This window comes from Protopterus annectens, chromosome 12.part0, assembly GCF_019279795.1.
Source record: "Protopterus annectens isolate FY-2018-M chromosome 12.part0, PAN1.0, whole genome shotgun sequence".
NCBI lineage: Eukaryota > Metazoa > Chordata > Ceratodontiformes > Protopteridae > Protopterus > Protopterus annectens.
The window spans coordinates 1,389,114,105-1,389,128,119 of NC_056746.1; the positions used below are offsets into that span (position 1 = coordinate 1,389,114,105).

The 14,015-nt window shown below is 41.1% G+C and overlaps 1 protein-coding gene across 2 annotated transcripts in view; it reads left to right on the forward strand.

Moving 5' to 3' along the window:
• Nucleotides 1-14,015, forward strand: part of KCNQ2 (potassium voltage-gated channel subfamily Q member 2) — a 942,433-nt gene that overhangs the window by 723,112 nt on the left and 205,306 nt on the right. For both annotated transcript variants that reach the window (XM_044090450.1, XM_044090449.1), the window contains exon 9: nt 3,475-3,498. In XM_044090450.1, the coding sequence (XP_043946385.1) occupies nt 3,475-3,498 (24 nt within the window). The remainder of the gene's footprint in view (nt 1-3,474; nt 3,499-14,015) is intronic.

Below are 14,015 nucleotides of genomic sequence, written 5' to 3' on the forward strand. Positions count from 1 at the left end.
GTGTTGCTTGAGGTGTAGTGTGGGTGTTAACCTTCTCCTCTTGACTGTCTAGCACAATCTTGGGTGGAGAGAGCTTTGCTTCCATTTTGGTTATGTAAGTGCATCTCTCACAGGTTGTAGTGTTGGGTGGTAGGAGGAGAGGGATGTCTGTGTATTTCTTAAAGACACATCATGCATGTAAAATGCTATACACATATGCTGTCATCACACTGACCTTTTGCCTAATCATGCCACCGGGTAGGGCTGTAAAATGAGGAACATACCACAAAGTATTAGCAGTATTTGCAGTGTACGATATAAACTGCTCCTCCTTTTAGTAAACCTTAACTGTTGCATAACATTTGCTGAAATGTAACCTTGACTGCTGCTGTTAATTGCACGCCTTCATTTGGTCTGCATTATATTAAGATGATACTTTTCCTTGTGTACTAAAGTACCAGTAAGAAACTAAGAGGGAGATTTTAAACACACCTTAAGAAGGCTGTCCTGGAGACCCATAGATGAATAATTTTAACGCAAACTATTCTTTGATTTTACTACTGTAGATATGGCAAAATGTTTACATGCAATTTTCAAACATTTGGTTGCATCACTAGTACACCATTCATTTCCTAGCAAAATGTGCCCTTACTTTTAGTACCCGGAAAGAAGCACTAACAATGATTTTTTCAGTATGTATTTAGTAACCATTTCAAATTTCTGATTTAGTTCTGTAAAGATCTTGTTAAGGATTTACCTCAGTTGTACAGTTAAGCACTGACGAGGCAACTATGATTGGAATGTGTTCCTTCATATATCCTCAGTAATGTAGAAGTAAGGGAGTTAAATGGAAACATTTAGTAAAAAGTCACAGGACAGTGATACAATGACATCCCTTCCCACCTTTCATGGACTGTAGCTGTGTGCCTTCACTTTCTGTTCATTACCTACAAGCCTCTTCTCTACTTTGTCCTGTCAGTGAGTGATTCCATGTCCACTCTGGTAACTATCCATGAGACAACTTGTGCAAAACTCCTACTCATAGAGCCGTTATGGTGAAGTGGTGAACATCCTAGCCACCCTGGACAAGTTGGCAACTAACCTGAACAATCTGCTACCATACAGCATTAGGCAACGCCTGACTTATGCTACAGATGCAAAGTGCTAAAATTTGAAGTGGGCTGCACAGTGCTGCAGCGGTTAATATTGTCATCTCACAGAAAGAGAGAGGTTCTCCAGTTTGATTTTTGGCTGGGGTACCTTCTGTGCAGAGTCTGCATGTCTTCCTTGAATTTGCATGGGTTTCTTCCAAGTACTCTGGTTTCCTTTCACATTCTAAAGACATGCATCTGGAGTATTTCTTCCAGGGCCTCCGCTGAAAATAGGCTCTGACCTAGTTGGACTTTCCTGGGTAACAATTTTTAAATAAATAAATAAATGAACCCACCAATATGCTAATGATATGTAGTAACTATTCTGTTCAAAAAGCACTCCTCATTGGTTTACTCCAGGATGGAATTTTCAAGTAACTGGCTAGGGACCTTCCACTGTGCTTCATCTACAGTGGCCCTTCTTTGACCTACTGGACAATGACCCTGTCATCCAACACCATGCTTGTGACAAGGCAGAGTGTGACTTCAGTGTGCTGCAACCTTTGTTCATGAATCCTGTCCAGAATCTGCTACCTTAGGCAGTTTGACGTGTTCTCAACTGCAAAAATATCTATCAGTCTTTTCCACAAGTTATATTTCGGTGTTTGGCTATTGAGCAAATTATAGGCAATAATGGAGAATACTGGACCCTGGTGTTTCTCCATTCCTGTTGAGATGATACTGCTCTAGTGGAATTTGACATGCTGCATTATTTTTGACAGGTGCTAGTGAGTGGTCCTGGTGTTACTTGGCAACTAAAGTCACACAACCTACTACATTTTAGATAATAACTTTTTTGCATTTTTTGTTAATTCCATGTGTAAGGGATATTAGCCCCCATTAACTCCCCTCACAGTCTCCATCATAACATCATAAAATAAATAAATAAATAAAGGTTTATTCACAGAGGTTTAATGTGGGTGGAATCCCCCTTACTGATAGACCAAATGATCAGTCTAGCTGTCTACCTGATTGTTTAGTATGTCTAGATGTCTTGTATTTATATGGTTGTCTACATATCTGTCTAATTAATGGTAACCTTAGGCTGCATGGGTAAGAAAAACAAAAACAAGGTAGTTACTGAGTAACAGACAAAGCTCTTTGTTCATATAATAATATCACCATTGCTCTGGACAGGTCTATATCACGGCATTGAAAAAGGAGTCACACAACCTACTACATTTTAGATGATAACTTTTCTGCATTTTTTTTTTGTTAATTGCATGTGTAAGGGATATTAGCCCCCATTAACTCCCCTCACAGTCTCCATCATAACATCATAAAATAAATAAATAAATAAAAGTTTATTCAGAGAGGTTTAAGGTGGGTGGAATCCCCCCTTACTGATAGACTAAATGATCAGTATAGCTGTCTACCTGATTGTTTAGTATGTCTAGATGTCTTGTATTTATATGTTTGTCTACATATCTGTCTAGTTAATGGTAACCTTAGGTTGCATGGGTAAGGAAAAAAAAAACAAGGTAGTTACTGAGTAACAGACAAAACTCTTTGTTCATACAATCATGTCACCATTGTTCTGGACGGGTCTATATCACGCATTGAAAAGGGAGTTAACCTAACGGCTTAAAAATCGAAAATGCCATTCATCGAAGTCACCCCACAACCCCCGCTAATTATATATACCAACTCTGAGATCGCAATACAGTGAGGAAAGGGCAAATTTTCCGATCTTCACTGTACTGCAATCTCACAATACACACCTCAATGAACGGCATTTTCAATTTTTAAGCCGTTTGGTTAACGTCCTTTTCAATGCTGTGATATAGACCCATTCTGGACTATTATCTATGCGAGGTTCAGTGTTCTCCATTATAACCTTAGCTTTGATTCATGCTATACACATAAATAACAAGCTGTGGATGTGAAAGGAAAGGAAGACACTTCTTCATAACCTAGTCATTTTAATGAACTCTTTGAGGTGGTAATATTCACACATTTCTATTTTAAAATAATTATTCAGGACTTTCCTTATTTTGTTTTTTTTTCTTCCGGCCTTAGATACTTAATAAAGAATCAATGTAGGGCATGTGTGTACATTATAGAAGCTGCTGTTCCTGGTCTGATTAAGAAAAGAAGCTCATGGTCTGCAATGTTTTACTGTTAAACTGCCCACAATTTATCCTGGTACATTAACTGGGCAATGAAGGTGCATTCAGTGAAGCTCTGAAGAGATCCAACAAGTTTGATAAATTTTCTTCTTATTTTATTGTTTGCTTTATTTTCCAGTTTGTTTCTTTTCCTTTTCTGTTCCTCTTCTGTGTTCTTGTTTGTTTAATTTATTCATTTATTTATGTTGCTTTCTTTCTTTCTTCGATACTGAAAGCTTGCAACAGTACGGCCCGTCCAGGTATGAGGTGCATGTAAATCAGATTTATGTCCTCTTTCTCTACCAAACCTGAGTCTGTGATGGAAAATCACCCAGCAAAAAAAATAAAAAATCCATGCATCTTCACAGAGCGTTGTGGTTTCCATAACTCCACCTTTGCATTTTGTAACCTGTGTGAAACTCACAAGCGTGAGGAACACAAATCATCGTGAGGAACGTAACTCATCAACAAACAAGCTGTTTCCAGCCATTCTGCGCATGTTGCTGTTCTGCTTTTGCCCCTGATTTCTTGTTACATATTTCATGTTTTGTATTAATATCTGCAGGGACTGCTCCTTAGCTACATTTTTGTTTATAACAACTATTTCTAACCAGCATGGTCTCATTTATAAGATGAGGATGTGGTTTCATTTGGTTCATATTGTGTTTTATATTTTCAACCCTTACATAGTAATGCAAGATTGGACATGTTTTCTTTATTATTTTTTCCTAATAAAATATTATGAGTACACCATGGTAGAATAAATAAAAGTGAAAAATGTCTTATCTGTAAAATGCTGTTTTATGCACTTTGGGATCATATTACCATAACTGAGTGTTTTTTGCAGGTGATTTCAGAAGGAAAACTGAATTACGAATTGTGGAAATAATCTTTGCTCCTTATATGGGAGCTACTGTACCCGTTATTGCAAAAGACATCAAGTAATGATTCAAATAGTCTTTCTGATTGCTTACTTTTTTGCAGTGGTTCTATCAAAGTGACCAGTTGCATGCTTTATTCATCCTGTTTCAGTGTGGTGAATTTCTATTTCTCTAATATGCCTTTCCTTTATATGACTGTTACATATATGTTATTAACTCAACTCTAGTAAACTGTTACATTGTCAGGTTAAAAGGACCTTTGGGTAAGGAAGCTGTTTTTTTTCTGTAGTGGGAGTAATAATGTCCCAACTCAGGTCACAGCAGATAGCTTTTGCAATCAGAGTGCCCCAAAAAATGCTGCAAGAACATGATGCTTTGCATTTTTGCAGGTGAAAACAGTCAAGGTTTTAAGAGCACATGTTAAGCCTCTGACATACATAAACATGAACTATCAATATAATTTTATAAATATGTACATTAAATCTGCAAATTGTGATTGTAGAAACCATTTTGGCCTAAACTCTGGCATATTTTGAAATGCCCTGAACTGCCTGACTTCTATCATTCCACTTTTTTTTGTAAGCTGATCTTAAACGAGGCTTTGTTTTCTAATACAACATGGGAATGATACATTAGCATAATGTACATAGTCTGAATTTCTGTCATCAGAACAAAAGGGTTTGTCCCTCATTAATTCATTCCTTTTCCTGTGAAGAACATTTTTTATACTTTAGCCTGCAGAACCCAGCCACAGTACTGGTGGATATGTTGACTGAAGAAAGTAAGAGCTGGCTGGTTCTGTACTATATTCTGTAGGCTTCCGGGTATATCCTGGCCACATGCTTCCATATGGATGGTGCCAAGTAAGGTAAAACAGTTCGGTAACATACCAGATGAGTGTGTAGCTCTACACTGATCCTGCATTAGTGTCTTAGTTAGGAAAGTGATAAGGGTGTCAGCACATTTATATGCAAAAGGAGATGATTCTTCTACAATGCTTAGGCAAAGCTTACTAAAAGACCAAGCAGGTTAAGAAGTCTGCATGAAGAAGCAATTCCCTGAGAAACTTTTCACTGTTCATTGGTTAAGTTCTCACCTAGACTGTACATTCCCTCCTTGAGAGGATGGTAACTGACAAGGTGTTATGATGACAAAATTCAGTAGCCTTGAATTTCCTATGATTCCTTGAAAAGACAGTACAGTTGTGTAAAATCTTACCATAACAGTAGATGTCCTTTGTTTCATTGTTGCAGTATCCTAAATGGAAGGGATCTCCTGCCCTGGGCAGCCCGATGCTCAGCCAGTATCCAAAAGCCTAATGATCTTGTATTCAAATGTCATCCCTATGCTCCCCCGCACAGAATATAGGGCATAAAAGGGGCATATGGATGCAACTATCTAGAACTGAATTGCCCCAGAATAGAAGAGTCTCCACAGGTTAAAGGAGTTCATCTACATCCAGAAGGAAAAAATGCAGAAGAAAAAAAAGGGGAAATCCTCAGTCACAAGGGAATCTAAAACAAAAAACAGAACAAACAAGAGGGGGTTAGAAGGAGGGAGTGAAAACAGCAATAGTAAAGAGTAGGACACGTACTGTTATGGTAACATTTTACACAACTGCACTATGTCCTTCTGTATCACTGTTGGAATATCCTACATAGAAGGAAAAATAAAAAAGCTCAAGAAACAAAATGGGAAGTGGAAAGCTGAGAAGAGCCCTTGATAAACCCACATAAAGTGTTCTCAGCAAAACCTGCTCTGGCCCTAGAAACCACATCCAACTTATAATACTTAGTAAAGGTGTGCATTGAAGACCAAGCAGCAGCTTCAAGGATGGGTTTGGGGTCCAACACCTTAAAGAAGGTACCAGAAAAGGGAACAGCCCTGGTGGAATGAGCTGTGACACAAGTAGTCAGTTATTTGCCATGAAAAAGTATAACAAAAGGAAATGGCCTTAGATATCCAGGAGGAGATGGCTTACTTAGAAACAGTCAAATACAATGTCCTGTGATGAAAAGAAACAAAAAGCTGACTTATGAATGGTCTTAATTTTATCCAACTAGTATCTGAGCTGTCTGTGCAAATCCAGGATATGCAGGACCCTCTTGTAATGGTCCCTTCCCTGGGACAGTAATCGAGGAACCTCAATCCTCACCACTGACACCAGCAAGGGACAGCCACTAGGAGCAAAAATGGATACACACAATATTTTCACAGGCAGCTCTCTGCACCAAGCACAATTTCCCTTAATACCACACAGGGAGCACACTTTAGACCTGGGGCAGGACTTTCTCTCTCTCTCTCCAGATCCCAAACAAAACCCCACACTGACTACTTTGGAGCTCTGTGTCCCTGTGTTCCAAGTAGCTGACACACACACACACACACACACACACACACACACACACACACACCCACACGCACACACCTGGGAAAGGCTGGCCCACATTTACCAGCTGTGCCCCCTCTGCACATACTATAAGGTAATTATACTGCCACCAGTCAGCTACTCTAAGGGCCATACAAGGGTACCCAATTATACTGAGTAAAATTAATACTAATAGAGTTTGACTAATGCAGCAAGGCTTTCAGAAGCAGCCACAGTGTCACTAAAATAAGCATAAATACTCTTAAGATGTTAAAAGTATTCTCTAAAAGACCAGCCACAATGAAAGACATAGCAATATTTAATAATAAATAATAAAATAGAAAACATGAAAATACTGAATATCTAGTTACAATAAACACCAGAGTTTTAATCACAGGAGATATAAAAAATAACAGAGTTGGATAGTTTCATACAGATGCAGAAAAACACTCCTTAACTAATGCCACTAAAATTTCCTGACTGATTAATGAATTACTGTTCCCTAGTTAAGTTACTTACTACAGCAAGCCAAGATGATGAGTATTGAGTTGCTTTCTACAGCAAGGCAAGATGAGGTGTGTGGTTATGTGAGATATCTGTGAGAGATCTTTCCTGACAGGTTCTGAGAAGCAAGGTGCTGCTGTGAGAGTTCTGTCATATCTCTCACTAATATCTAAAGAATCATTTCAGTACTGGTTATAGAATGACATAACATCTGGTCACCTGACTCTGGTACAATACACTTCCAGAGCTTTGCTAAGATCTATTGCAGCATCTGAAAGCTATAAAATAATTTCAAAAACTTCCACCCTTCCAGGGTAGCAATTAGTTCACCCCTAAGGACAGTACAGTAAGATTCCTAGTCCTGGTTTTCCCAGACATTTTTGTCTCTGGCTGCAATCAGACCTGTAAGATAAAATCTTTATGGCCTAAACTAACCCATTTAATTTTCAACCTATTTTTTTTCCAAATTAACTGGACTGAGATTAACCTCTTCCATTCCAGAATTCTCTGTTAAAACATATGCATTTAATCAGTTATAATACTGTTTGACATACATCAGTATCTTTTTTCTGTCCAGCAGGACCCACTGTTGATGCATTGATAACACAAGCAACTTTACAAATACATTTTTAACCCAAGCATCTGTACAAATCAGCATGTTAGTCAAATGATATAAAATTATTTTCAAAACTCCAGCTTCTACTTTCCCTGGCACGGATAGCACTACCTCATATCATCACATCTCTCATTAGCAAACTGAGAAAAGAGAAAAAAGAAGGGAGTTGTACCGACTGATTCAAGGACAACTCATTTACTACTTAGGGCATAAAAGAAGGATTACTATGAAGGGATAGTGTATCCCTGTGCAAAAAGACAAAAAAAGGAGGAATGGCTATAAGGACCTGGAGCTCAGAAACCCTCCGAACAGAAGTCACAACCAACAACAAAGCAGTCTTCCAGGTACAATGTTGCAAAGAAGCAGAACCTGCAGGCTCATAAAGAGCCTGAGCCAATGTTTTCAAAACAATATTAAGGTCCCGAGGAGGAGAAATATGTTTCCTTGGAGGCCTAATATGCAAGACGCCTTTAAGAAATTGTTTGACCTCAAAATGAGAAGCCAAAGGAGGATTCAAAGGCAGACAAGCAGAAATGGGTGACAAATGGGACATCACTGAAGAACAGGCCAGGTCAGACTGAAGCAACTCACACAAATAAAGGAGGACCAGAGGGACCCCGGATAAATGTGGAGGGTTGCGTCAGGAAGGGGATCCGGTGTAAAATTTTGCCAAATCATACATGCAGACAGCAGTATAGAAATACATACCGGATCGGTCGAGGCCCGGGTTAAAAACGACCGCCACTAGTACTGTTGGCCAACAGGGTGCTGGCGGAAATTGGGCTACTGTTGGCCGAAGGAGGAGAAGAGGGGGAAGGCATGCCGGAAGTCAGGTAAAGGCTAGGACTGTGATAGTGAGGGTCAGAACTTTGAATGTTGGCAGTATGACTGGTATAGGGAGAGAGCTAGCTGATATGATGGACAGAAGGAAGGTTGGTATATTGTGTGTGCAAGAGACCAGATGGAAGGGGAGCAAGGCTAGGTGTATCGGAGGTGGTTTCAAATTGTTTTATCATGGTGTGGATGGGAGGAGAAATGGCATAGGCATTATCCTGAAGGAACAGAATGCTAAGAATGTTTTGGAGGTGAAAAGAGTGTCGGATAGAGTGATGTTTATGAAGCTGGAAATTGATGGTGTAATGATGAATGTTGTTAGTGCATATGCTCCACAAGTTGGGTGTGCGATGGATGAGAAAGAAACATTTTGGAGTGAGTTGGATGAAGTGGTGATGACTGTACCCAAGGGTGAGAGACTGGTGATTGGAGCAGATTTCAATGGGCATGTTGGGAAAGGGAACAGAGGGGATGACGAAGTGATAGGTAGGTATGGTGTTAAGCAAAGGAATGCAGAAGGTCAGATGATAGTGAATTTTGCAAAAAGGATGGACTTGGCTGTGATGGATACGTATTTTAACAAGAAGGAGGAGCATAGGGTGACATACAAGAGTGGAGGAAGATGCACACAGGTGGATTAATCTTATGTAGAAGGGCCAGTCTGAAGGAGATTAAATGATGGAAATTGAAAAAGGGTAATTGCGAGGTGATGTTCAGGGAAGAGTTAAGACAGGCACTGGGTGGCAGTGAAGAGTTACTGAATAGCTGGATAACTACAGCAGAGCTAGTAAGAGAGATGGCTAGAAAGGTGCTTGGTGTGACATCTGGAAAGAGGAAGGAGGACAAGGAGACATGGTGGTGGAATGAAAAAGTACAGGAAAGTATACAGAGAAAGAGGTTGGTGAAGAAGAAGTGGGATTATCAAAGAGATGAAGAAAGTAGACAAGGGTATAAGGAGATGAGGTGCATGGCAAAAAGAGAAGTGGCGAAGGCTAAGGATAAGGTGTATGAAGAGTTGTATAAAAGGTTGGACACTAAGGAGGGAGAAAAGGACCTGTACCAATTGGCTAGACAGAGGGACTGGGCTAGTAAAGATGTGCAGCAGGTAAGGGTGATAAAGGATAATGAGGGAAATGTACTCACAAGCAAGGAGAATGTGTTGAGCGGATGGAAAGAGCACTTTGAGGGGCTGATGAACGAAGAGAATGAGAGACAGAGAAGGTTGGATGATGTGTGGATAGTGAATCATGAAATGCAGTGGATTAGCAAGGAGGAAGTAAGGATAGCTATGAAGAAGATGAAGAACGGAAAGGCTGTTGGTCCAGATGACATACCTGTGAAAGCATGGAGGTGTTTAGGTGAAATGGCAGTGGAGTTTTTAACTATATTGTTTAATGAAATCTTAGAAAGTGAGAGGATGCCTGAGGAATGGAGAAAAAGTGCTTTGGTACCGATTTTTAAGAATAAGGGTGATGTACAGAGCTGTAGTAACTACAGAGCGATTAAACTGATCAGTCACAGCATGAAGTTAAGGGAAAGAGTAGTGGAAGCTAGGTTAAAAAGGGAGGTGATGATTAGTGATCAGCAGTATGGTTTCATGTTAGGAAAGAGCACTACAGATGTGATGTTTGCTCTGAGAGTGTTGATTGAGAAGTACAGAGAAGGTCAGAAGGAGTTGCATTGTGTCTTTGTGGATTTAGAGAAAGCATATGACAGAGTGTCTAGAGAGGAGTTGTGGTATTGTATGAGGAAGTCGGGAGTGTCAGAGAAGTATGTAAGAGTGGTACAGGATATGTACGAGGGTAGTGTGACAGCAGTGAGGTCTGCGGTGGGAGTGATGGATTTGTTTAAGGTGGAGGTGTGATTACATCAAGGATCAGCTCTGAGCCCTTTCTTATTTGCAATGGTGATGGACAGGTTGACAGATGAGATCAGACAGGAGTGATCTGTAGTGAGAGTAGGGAACATGTGGAGGAGATCCTGGAGAGGTGGAGATATGCTCTAGAGAGAAGAGTAATGAAGGTCAGCAGGACTAAGACAGAATATGTGTGTGTGAATGAGAGGGGGGATTGAGAAATGGTGAGGATGCAGGGAGTAGAGGTGGCGAAGGTGGATGAGTTTAAGTTCTTGGGATCAACAGTTCAGAGTAATGGTGAGTGTGGAAGAGAGATGAAGAAGAGAGTACAGACAGGATGGAGTGGGTAGAGAAGAGTGTCAGGAATGATTTGTTACACACGAGTACCAGTAAGAGTGAAAGGGAAGGTCTACAAGAGGGTAGTGAGACCAGCTATATTATATGGGTTGGAGACAGTGGCATTGACAAAAAGGCAGGAGTCAGAGCTTGACGTGGCAGAGTTGAAGATGTTATGATTTGCACTGGGTGTGACGAGGATGGATAGGATTAGGAATAAGTATATTAGAGGGTCAGCCCAGGTTGGAAGGTTTGGAGACAAAGCCAGAGAGGCAAGATTACGTTGGTTTGGACATGTGCTGAGGAGGGATGCAGAGTATATTGGGAAAAAGATGCTAAGGATGAAGCTGCCAGGTAACAGGAAAAGAGGAAGGCCTAAGATAAGGTTTATGGATGTGGTGAAAGAGGACATGCAGGTGGTTGGTGTGACAGAGCAAGATGCAGCGGACAGGAAGAAATGGAAACAGTTGATCTGCTGTGGCGACCCCTAATGGGAGCAGCCAAAAGAAGAAGAAGAGGGACCCCCAATGAAAAAGGGTACTGGTTATAAGCATGGCACTGGACAGAAAATCTTTTCCATTTGGATATATAAGATTTCCTGGCTGAGGGTTTTCTTGCCTCCTATAAAACTCTTAGGACATCCTAAGAAAACAGGTGCCTAAAAGGGATCAAAACACTGTCATGCACAGTGTCAGCTGAAAAGTGGAAAATGAGGATGGATGAGAGACCCATTGTCGTGTGAGGAGATCCAACCGCTGAGGTAACCTGTGGTGATTGCCCCTGGCCAGATGCATTAAGAGGGGAAACCAGTGCTGTATTGGCCAAAAGGGAGTCACTAGCAAGGTTTTTGGGGGAGTCCAGTTGAATCTTCTACAGGACTCTTGGAAATAGAGGAAGAGGAGGGAAAGCATAAAGAAACATCCCCTTCTAAGGAAAAAAGGACATCTGTCTTCCATACCAGATCATATGGCACTCTGGAAAAGAAACAAGGAAGCTGCCTGTGCAGAGTGGAGGCAAAAAGATCTACCTGAGGAATACCCCATGGATGGACTATGTCCTGAAACATTTGTCTGTGAATGATCTATTTTTGAGCCTGTGTTTTGGACCTGCTCAGACTCTGCCACTAGACTGTGCACTGAAGGAATGTATACTGCCTGAGGAGTTAACCGATAACTGAGAGCCACCACTCAAGCCTGAAGAGCCATCCTGCAGAGGAGGTAAGATTTTGTGCCTCCCTGCTTGTTGACGTACCATATCACTGTAGTGTTGTCTATGTACACCTTCAAGGGGCCTGGAGAGAACATGGGGTGAAAAGCTTGAAGGGCCTGAATCAGAGCTCCTATCTCTTTGAAGTTGATATGGTCTGACTTCTGATGGGGGTCAGAAACCTTGAACTTTCAGGTGACCAAAAGAAGCCCCCAGGCATCAGTGAACAGCTCTTGAGAAGGGACTGGAGGCTGAAAGAGCTGGTCTGGATTTAGAGTAAAATGTTGAATCTACCACTCAAATTTCTTCTTTAGACAGGGAAGGAGAATCCAGAAGGTGGCAATGTTGTAGCCAAACTGACCTGAGGTACCACAGGAGCTCCTGTATATGCATTCTGGCAAGAGGAAGCATTAAAATAAAAGAAGTCATGAATTATAGGGCCCAAAGAAATTACCTGGCTGGCATGGCAGCCAGAGAAAGAAAATATTGAAAGAAGGCTGCCAATGACAAAACATTCAGAGGTGGAAGAGAGACCAACATTGGCACTGTCTGAATCCTGCATCCCATATACACATGATCCTGAGAGGAGTCAGGTCAGACTTTTGAAAGTTGATACTGAACCGCAGACTTTGAAGAAGAGAGATATTGAACTCCAGATCCGATAACAGGTGACTGAGAGAAGGTGCCAGAAGCAATAGGTCATCAAAATAAGGAAAAATCTGAATGCCTCAGAACCTGCAGAAAGCAATCACAGGAGCTAGGCATCTTGTGAATACCCTAGGGGCAGTAGAGAGGCCAAAGGGCAAAGCAGAGAACTGAAAATGAAAGGGAGACACAGAGAAATGTAAAAGCTTCCTGAAAAGAGGGTGAATAGGAATATGAAGGTCAGCATCTTTCAGATCCAAAGATACCAGAAAAGCCTGGGGTAATAAAAGGGGAAACAGGGTTTGAAGAGTAAGCATCCAAAAAGAAGGGACCTTGAGAAAGTTATTGAGCTGGCGGAGATCCAGAATAGGTCTCCAAGTGACCTCCTTTCAAGGAACCAGGAACACCCTGGAATAAAAACCCTTTCCCACTTGGGAAGGAGGACAGGTTGAATGGTTGCTTGGTTCACCAGGGACCCTAGAACCTCCAGGAAATTAAGAAGTTGCTCAAGAGGAGGTTGTGGAATCCCTGAAAAAGGATGGAGAAACTTCCATATCATGAAGTAACCTAGATGGATTATAGAAAGAAGCAAGAATCTGAAGTGGTGAGACACCAGTTTAAAAGACAAAAGGAAAGCTGAAGAGACAAAGAAACCTGCTCTACAAAGGGGGGGGTGAATTGTCTAAGAGAAGTAGACTTATGTTGCCAAGACCATTGTCTAAAATGAAATGCAAAAAAATGCATTATTATTTCCTTTGTCAAAATGGAATTCCCTAAAATTTACAGTATTGACAGCACCCCCCCGAGTTCCCACCCAATGGTGTAAAACTTGGGAACACAGGTTGATAAGCAATCTGAACTTTGACCACCAAGTTTCCACAATAGTAAGACAAGTCTTCTATGTAGTGCACCACATAAGCAAGGGCATAGCATGCAGGTCAAGGGATGTTATAACTACACTGTACTTGACCCTCATCAGACCACTACTAGAATATAATCCACCCTTTTGCATGTACCTCACCAGACACCTGCAACAACTGGAGAGACTCAGAGGTTTTTCATGAAGAAAATACAGGGACTCCAAACCATGACTTACATGGGCAGGCTGAAAGCCCTGTCACTTTACTCTGTATCTTATAGGTTGCTGGTTGCTGAGAGGTGACTTGTGTCTGGAATATAGGGCAATCTCCAACCCTGCTGTAATGGAAATGCTACACATCTGCAAGTCAAATGGCACAAGAGCCATTCACTCTAGGGATTTCAACCTAACATGTGACATTAACAAAACATGCTGAGAGAAAGATATCTCTCCCAGAGACTGCCGCCTCTCTGGAATAGACTTCCTATTCACTTAAAACAGAGTTCCTCACTGAATCAAAGGCAACCTAGATAATAGGATGGGAGACTGCAAATTTGCCCCTGGGGTGAGACCCATGTCCCTCATGGACAGGGGTAGCCTGTGTTGATCACAGACCCGCTGTATGCATAAATTTATTCTGTGAACTACCCAAAAAGAACAAATGGGCATACTT